At 28.8% G+C, this 8420-nt stretch overlaps 2 protein-coding genes across 2 annotated transcripts; one reads left to right on the forward strand and one right to left on the reverse strand.

Moving 5' to 3' along the window:
• Positions 1-270: 270 nt before the first annotated feature.
• On the forward strand, positions 271-2196 carry LOC136980288 (uncharacterized). Its single transcript, XM_067276377.1, has 3 exons — positions 271-423; positions 497-648; positions 979-2196. Exons 1-3 carry the CDS (start codon positions 303-305, stop codon positions 2194-2196), a joined length of 1491 nt encoding a protein of 496 aa, XP_067132478.1. The 5' UTR covers positions 271-302.
• A 1344-nt stretch (positions 2197-3540) lies between these two features.
• On the reverse strand, positions 3541-6857 carry LOC136980289 (phospholipase A2-like). The gene is made up of 5 exons (XM_067276378.1): positions 6715-6857; positions 6446-6636; positions 6214-6373; positions 3783-3935; positions 3541-3719 (listed from the first exon to the last, which is right to left on the reverse strand). The coding sequence occupies exons 1-5, from the start codon at positions 6855-6857 to the stop codon at positions 3605-3607; spliced, it is 762 nt and encodes a 253-aa protein (XP_067132479.1). The 3' UTR covers positions 3541-3604.
• Positions 6858-8420: the final 1563 nt, after the last annotated feature.

Genomic DNA, 8420 nt, shown 5'->3' on the forward strand with positions numbered 1-8420 from the left:
TTAATTGAAAGAAGTTGAACTTAATAAATAAAACTTAATATAAAGTACTAAGTTTTTACAGTTTCTACTTTACAATTATAATAATTAAGTCGCCAAATTCTCCAAACATTGATAAGCGATCTTAGTCATTCTACTTTTATTTTTCGGATAATTTTTATAATAAAACAGAATAATACGTTAAAAACATATATATTTATAGATATCAATTATAAAATTTTTATAGTTTCGTGAAAAATAAAGAAAATAATAATATATATTAACAATGAAATACCTGAGTAACAATTATATTTCTGCAAGGAATCATGGCTTCTATAGAGAATCTTTATTGGAAATGTCTTGGTTATATTCGAGAGAATTTATTTCAAATATTAACAATATATGAATCGAAAAATGTGAATTTGAAAGCTTTATTTGCAGGATTTCGTAAGTTTATTTCTTATGATTAACGTTTTTGCTATAATATAATAATAATAATAATATCTGCAAACGAATGTAGCTCCAACTGTATGCGAATCTTTATTGAGGTATATGGCACCGGATGTACAACCTGAGATTATTTGTTATTTTTTTAGAACTGGAACGAAAATAGTGGATCTATTTTCTTATCAACACAATATTCCATTACAAGGAATCAATGAAATTTGTGAGGTAATTTTATATTTAATTCATTAGTTTCAGAAATTTTGCACTTTTACGAGAAAACTTGTTCAGTTAAATAATCAAACCGAATATAAATATTTTAAAAATAAATAAATTGGAATTATTTTACTACACAATTGAAAATCAGTAATAAAATTTTTTGGAATGCACGCAATTAGGCTACTTTTTATGTATTATGTATTTATGTAATTGGCATAAAATTACAATTAATAACTTCCATTAGTTTTCAAATAGATTAGACATAATGATTTATTTAGACCTAATCTCACTGTAATTCATTCATTTTTAATTAATTAATAAGCTTTTTTTTCTTGTCAGGGAATTACAAGCATGAATTTAGCATTTTCAAGATTATCTTTAGACAATATAAACATCTTAGTAAAACATCTTCCAAATGTAATAGTTTTGAATTTGTGCCATACAACAACAACTGATTCAATATTAGAAACGATTGGAGTAACTTGTTCGCTGTTAGAAAGCCTCAATTTATCTGATTGTGCAGTTACAGACAATGGTTTATATTATCTTTGTTGTGAATCGGATAAAAAACAAACTAAATGCAAAAACTTGAAAGTACTGAATGCGTATAACACAGAAATCACTGCAAGAGGTTTATTCTATATGCTGAGTTATCATTATCTTTGGGAAGTATACGTAGACACTAATATATTAATGCTGGCAATATATGAGTTCATGTGTTGTCATTTCGATCGACAATTGAATCTCCAAAATTTGTATCTAATGCCAGTAACAAATTCTTTAGATTTAGAAGATATATTAAGTCGTACCTGGCGTTTAAAATCGCTTTTCTCTTATAAATCTCAACTGATCGATTCAGATTTGATAAACGTTCCGAAATTTAATTACTTGCAAAGATTATCATTAAGTGTAGAAAAAGGAGGGAAAAAACTCACATTCGAAGGAGTTATTCAATTTCTATCTGTATCAGGCAAAAAACTGACGGAACTGAAGTTAAATAACTTTGAATATGTTAACTTATTTCTTATTGGCCTCCACTGTAGTAATCTCCAGTTTCTTAGTCTTTATTCGATAAGGCATCTCCATTTCAATAAAAAAGAATTTACAGAATTGAATTCACTCTTCGGTTCCTTGACGTTTCTTAATCTGTATAATCTTCGTGGAAATCCGTGGGATGATTGCTTGCTTTTATTATTTATGAATTGTCCTAAATTGAATTATTTGTCGTTATCATCATCGTCGTGTTTCACAGAGAACGTTATTTTTGAAAGCATTCCTTTTCTAAATTCTGTTAAGAGACTTCACATTAGCAATTGTAAGAATATCAACAAAGACGTAGTGCATATGATCATCGATAATCTTCCGAATCTAAAATGCCTGTCATTAGAGTTTAAAGAAGGAATGTTATCTGCAGACGATATTAAGAAAATTAACGATAAGTTAAAATTTAAGACTTCTGCAATATTTCATCATTTCAGAAATGTAAATGAAAATGAAACTTCAGAGAGAAGTGTTAATTTGGAACAAATGAAAGTATTTTTTGAAACTGTTTTTTGAGAATAAAGATTTAACATTTAATTTTTATTTTCGATTTTTAGCATAGTTAATATACTATAACGTATCTAATAACGATAAATTATCATTATTGCGTTTAGATTAATCTTAGAGAAAGTTATTTTACCAGAGAACAACGGTTCTGTTTTCATTTGTTAATTATACATGAAAAATCTACAGGTAAATTGAAAATACGTTATTATTGTAAATACCAAACTTGTTAAAATTACGATAGGAAATGAACACCATAAAACAGATAGAACAGAACACCATAACCCAGCAGTTCTCAACCTCCTAAGAACTAACATTTCATTCATCTTCTTGTCACTTGATATATGAATTCCATTTAGAAGTTCTATATTATATGCTAGAAGGATCATTATGTACGAATTAAAATACTGTATTAGATAACATATATACATACATTCAATAATTTTATAATAATAAAATTAGAAGGCTGAAATTTATTAATTTTAATATCAAATTTCTTGAATTTTTATCTGACATGAATGTAAGCCCATTAATTTCATTTCTTGCGTATCTTTATTAGAGATTTGACAATCCTATGTAGAATGCTGTGTTTTAAATTTATATCACGACTCGTGTCATGTGTCGTGCACATGACACGAGTCGTGATATGTTGAAAAAGTTAATAGTGGAATCAGCGCCGGATTAAGCCTCTAGCGGGCCCTAGACAAAATTTAAATTGGGGCCCCATTTAAATAAGTTGCTTCTAAACAAATCTTATATAATGTGACATTAGCGTAGCTAGCATCGGTGACACCCGGTGCGGATATCGTGGTGTCACCCCAAGTCACACTGTAGTGTCACCCTTTTTAACTCTTTTATAAAACACTATTGAATTGTAATATCTTCGCACTCGACTTGAACGCTATATCGAATATGCGATGTCGCGACGTATAGGTGTAGATTTAGAAAATAAATCATAACCATCCATACATCGGTACTACCACGAGACGCGGACCTAGGAATATATCTAGATGGCGCGAGATCCCGTGGCGTTACTTCTGACCCACGGGAGGCTGTTGACCTTTTTTTTTTTTTTTAGGCAATGGCTAGTGGAGAGGAGCTTAGTAAGAAAAGAATTGTTAAGTACAGCATTTTCTGTCCTATCGAATTTCTTAAATTTAACTCATTTTCAAACAGAGAAATCTTCTGCACTGAAGCCGGGCCCCTCCGACTTACGGGCCCTAGACATTTGCCTACTTTGCCTATTCGATAATCCGGCCCTGAGTGGAATAATCCATGCATATAAGATAATGAAGATTATTATTAAAATAATAATACAGCTTTTATGAAGTGTTATTAAAAATAAATCTTTTAAAGTCAGCTAGATTTGTTTTAATGCTTCCTTAATAAGTTAAATATGCAATATACATAGATTGAATGTTTACTCTCGATGAAAATGCGGCACTTTATAGAATGGTGTATCAAATAACTGATAAATTTCTGACTTTGTTGCATCTAATTCGTATTTCACACATATAGATTCATATTGAGATATCCTGAAAATAAAAATTATTATTTCAAATATAAATTAAAATAAGCTTTGATTTAAATTTACTCACGCTTTTCTTATCAAGCATTTAACAATCGGATAATCCTTCATGAAACATTGCGATTTTTCCTGATTGAAATAGGTTTCTCCCATTTTATTTGAAGCTACCGTATTTGCTTTGTGAAGACATTTAAAAAACTTTTCTTCACAATCACAGCTCAGTCTGAAACATTTGAAATTGATATAATAAAAATTCTCAAAGTAAATTAATCAAAACAATAATAAAATTCTATTAAAATTTTTCTATACAGTATACTGTGTGGAAACAAATTATGGAACCGATTTTCCTGAGTTATAACCTCGAAATCAGAAGGAACAGAAACAAACTGATGTTCTGAAAAATCACAATATACACATTACTTTTTCATCAACATTCGCCATTTTGATTTATTATGTAATTTCCTAAATGGTAGCCCTCGACAGTTCATTAGTGTTGTCAATAAAACTGTTTGAGTTGTATTTTCAAAATCAGAAAGCCTTGTGTTTCGATTTTTTTCTGGTTCAGCGGTTAAAACTCTGGAGATTGGGTTTCATAATTTGTAGATACTCAGTATATTTGAATATTTGATATCCGATAATATGCGTTATGCACAGGTTCATGCCCCACTTTTTGCAAATTCTGATTTTTTTAGATCAGAATCAAAACTTCATTTAAAAAATTTTTCTGGTAAAACCCTTTGCTCGCATAACTATGGTGACTTCGAGTGTCTGGAATGACAGTTGCGGATTTCTTCTTGACAAACCTGAGGGCCATTTTTTACACTTGGTCTTTGCTTGAAAACGTGTGGAATATTTTACATTACAAGGCCAGTTGAAATGTTGACTCTAATATCAGTTGGTTGAAAGCCATAATGCTTGTTTACTTATCATTTCTAAACAAAATTTTACAAGTTCATCTTTAATTTTAGAATTAGATAGGCTTTCCACCAAATTTATGTTGTAACATTTCACCTGTGTGTTTTGAGTTCTTTACATTAATGTATTATATTTTTAGGGACACCGAATATTTTCATAGCTTTCAGAAAACCTATTTCCTTATTTTTACAGCAAAATATTGTTTTTCATTGATTTTAGTAACCAAAGAAAAACACGGTGTCCAAAGCCATGGAGCCATGAAGATATAATTAAACTGAAAGGGTAAAATAACTTTGATTAAAAACAAAAAGAGATAATTCAACTTTGGACAAAAATAGAGTAAAGTAGCCTAAAATCGAATATCTGATATTGAGCAATAGCAAGAATTCGATATTGGGAATCAATGAACATAGGCTACACGTTAAAAAGTACCTGCCAGTACTATGTTGTTATTATCTTAATAAATTCCGTTATAAATAAATGTCTTGATGTACACTATATGTACGAATATCAGATCAAAGGTATCGATTTCAATAAAGAATCTGTATAAAAGAATCAACTCACATGAAGAATCGGTGGAAAAATTGATCAAAATCGATTCCAGAATCGAATCTGTAAAGTTGAAACTATACTACTAATTGTTTCTAATTTACATATCGATAAAATTTCCTTTAATTTTTACTTAAAAGATATAATCATTTTAAACAAGGTTAACTCATATGTTGTTTGAAATGAAAGTGGATAGATGAGACTGACTGTAATACTTTATATCAAATATTCAAAGCCTTAGCAATTAGAAGCTTTTCTGAAAGTCGATCTATTTAGAGATCTATAAAATTTCAATTGCTCGATTTAATTTCTTGTTTATTCAAAATATCCTTATACTTTTCATTATTTGCTGAATAAGTGAAAAAGATTTATTACGTACTGTACTTCAATATCTATTGATTATATAATGTCGAACATTCAAAATATTCTACATTAAAAAACTCTAAACATATTTTTACGTTCCTGGCTGTTATATGTAACAGACGGAAAGTAGGCCTATGGCGATCGATCAAAAATGACCCCTCCAAGATTTTTACATTTTTGGACTCTGGACCAAGAAACATCGATAAATGCAATAAAAAATTTTATGCGTGTATGGGTGTTAGTGTGTGTGGGGAGCATGTTTTCATTCACCCACTTTGAAGTATATTAACTCCTATGTCTTTTGTGAAAAATTTCTGAAATTTTGCAAAAAGTTTTATGTATTAGGGGTATTAATGCTAATAAATTTTGGTGATTAAAGGCCGAAGGAAAGGGGAGTTAGATAGGGTCGTGTGTCATATCTTGAGTAAAGTCAGACTTAATGAACATTTTACTCGTTATTAACATTTAGAATTTTTTGTTTATAAAACTCATCTCTAGCCTTAAAATTAAGCTTTTTGCCATTTTATAATAATACTTATATAAAAACTTTTAAAATAAAATATCATAACAGGTGTCATTCCACTTAGTCTGACACCATCTGATCACACAATGTTGCCAGGAAAGTTAAGCAACTCGTTGCTGGATTGAGTATGTTACTAAATGCTTATTCTTACTTTGGAAATATGTCGGTGTTTGTAAGTCCATATCTCTGGCCAAGTACGGGGATAACATCCTTGCAGAAATGATGAGTCCGACAACATTTATCCATTTCCTCTTCTTCACCTAAATCATCAAAACTTTTCGCAATAGTTCCAGGACCACACCATTTGCTGCCTTATAAAAAAAAATGGAATTCAACTTTCAGTATTTAATAAAATAGGCTTGGTATCACTTTATAATTCTTACCTGGAAATATTTGAAATCGACTGAACTTTTTCACTCTATATAACAATGGAGAGAGACTTAGAAATTTTCCTTTTCGAATGGAAGTCAGTAAAAAATTATTACAATAATATATACGATAATTCATTTCACTTTCATTAACCATAATGGCTTTATATGGGAGATATTTCTTTAATATCCAATTGATGACATTTCTAAATGAATATTTTTTAAAAATGACTTTCACTCGATTTCAATTAATAAAATAAAAAGATTCGGTTTGTTTTTCTTACCTTTCTCCATAGACAAAGCAATCGAATTCCGTAGTGCTTGTGAAATTTTCATTGGCAATTTCTAATATTTGAACCATTCTATTACCAGTATTTTCTAAGAAGAAAGTAACCTTAATATATGAATTATAAGTAATTGCATTCATTTTTCCGAAAATTATTACACTGATCAAAAACAGAAGAATCTTCATCCTGAAAAACATTTCGAAAAATTAATTGTACAACCAATAATTTTGATATTTACGTTGTTTATTATATACAGTCAGTTTTAAAAAAACAAGTAATTAATATACCGTACTCAAAAATATGTTTTTTCTTTATATTATTTAGAATTTGATAGCCACTGTGTCAATTAATGATACGTTTCAATTCAAAATAGTCGTATGTAGTCTATAGTTAAAATATTTTTATGCCTTTACAATAGTTTACAAAAATTGTCGTTTTACGCTGCGTATTATGCAATTGTTATTCTGATGTATTACTTTTCTGTTATATTTAAAGACAGCTGTATAAATACAATTTATGAATTATAAAATTAAGATGTTTTACGATGTTTATTTAATAATGAATTCTTAATTTGTAGAATTGCATCTATTGAAAAAATATCATAAAATAGCCAAACTTTTAATTATTTATGTTTATCACAAAGTGTCAAGGGGATGAAGTCCGAGGGAAGAGATGTTACGGTTTCGTAATAGCTTATGTTTTTCATAGCATCCCAGAGAGTAACTGAAAAATTATGTCCAGATCTATCAAACAGTTATTACAGAGACATTCTATTTTATACAGTAGAATAGTGCCTATTCAGCACTGTTTGGAATAAAATAACCAAACCTTTTAATATGATTTTAATGGTTATGGTTTGTTCTTATTTTTTTCCGACCAACTCTGGGTATTTCTGCAGGTTTATACTACCTATATTGTAAAAATTAATAAACCACAGTACTTCATGAAAATTGTTTTTTTTTTAACGCTATCTTTTTTAAATGCACGGGCTTGTTAAGAAGCATGCTCAAATTTTTAATTATTCATCTTCAAATATACACATTTCTTTCTAAATTTCAGTGAATAGTTATGGATAGAAAACGGCGAAGAAACTTACTTATTATAGACAAAAGGTCTGTCTTAATTAACAACTCGGAAACAAGATTTATGATTGAGAACAATCAGAAATCTTGTTCTCGAGTTCTTTTTATTGCTGATTATTTTCAATCAGCAATAAAAAAACCTTTTCGAATCTTCATAGAAATAAAATTGTCATTTATTATATGGCAACAAATAGTGAACGACATATAACAATATTTCCGAAAAATATGTATTTTTTCACTGGTCTGAATAGTTTAATAAAAAAAACATTTGAATATGTGCATACTTTTAATACATTATTAACTTATTATCAAATTTATTTTCTTTAATATTGTACAGAAGGTCCTCACTTATCGCTGTAGAGGAAAGATACAAATAGGCCTACATTTGTAATCATCTATAATTATTGTTATTAAAATCTCTTTGTAAATAATATATTGAAATTAATTCTATGAGATAAAAAATAAATGCTAGAGGTTGCAAACGCGATTCAATTAGAAAGTTATTAACCGGATTATATCATATTTATATCATTTAGCTTATGATAAAATTCTTAGCCGTTAGAAGTATTGTAAGAAAATTATCATTTATTCCTACGAAATACACCATACCAATTTTTTCAA

Source organism: Centruroides vittatus, unplaced genomic scaffold, assembly GCF_030686945.1.
Source record: "Centruroides vittatus isolate TY-2023 unplaced genomic scaffold, ASM3068694v2 contig_689, whole genome shotgun sequence".
Taxonomy (NCBI): domain Eukaryota; kingdom Metazoa; phylum Arthropoda; class Arachnida; order Scorpiones; family Buthidae; genus Centruroides; species Centruroides vittatus.

Excerpts from the sequence above, each read along its gene's own strand:
- LOC136980288 (XM_067276377.1), top strand. The coding sequence starts at position 303 with ATGGCTTCTATAGAGAATCTTTATTGGAAATGTCTTGGTTATATTCGA. Across the intron at positions 424-496 it reads AGCTTTATTTGCAGGATTTC|CTCCAACTGTATGCGAATCT; the intron begins GTAAGTTTATTT and ends AAACGAATGTAG. Across the intron at positions 649-978 it reads GAATCAATGAAATTTGTGAG|GGAATTACAAGCATGAATTT; the intron begins GTAATTTTATAT and ends TTTTCTTGTCAG.
- LOC136980289 (XM_067276378.1), bottom strand. The coding sequence starts at position 6,857 with ATGAATGCAATTACTTATAATTCATATATTAAGGTTACTTTCTTCTTA. Across the intron at positions 6,637-6,714 it reads TGCTTTGTCTATGGAGAAAG|AAATGTCATCAATTGGATAT; the intron begins GTAAGAAAAACA and ends ATATTCATTTAG. Across the intron at positions 3,720-3,782 it reads AAATGCTTGATAAGAAAAGC|GATATCTCAATATGAATCTA; the intron begins GTGAGTAAATTT and ends TTTTATTTTCAG.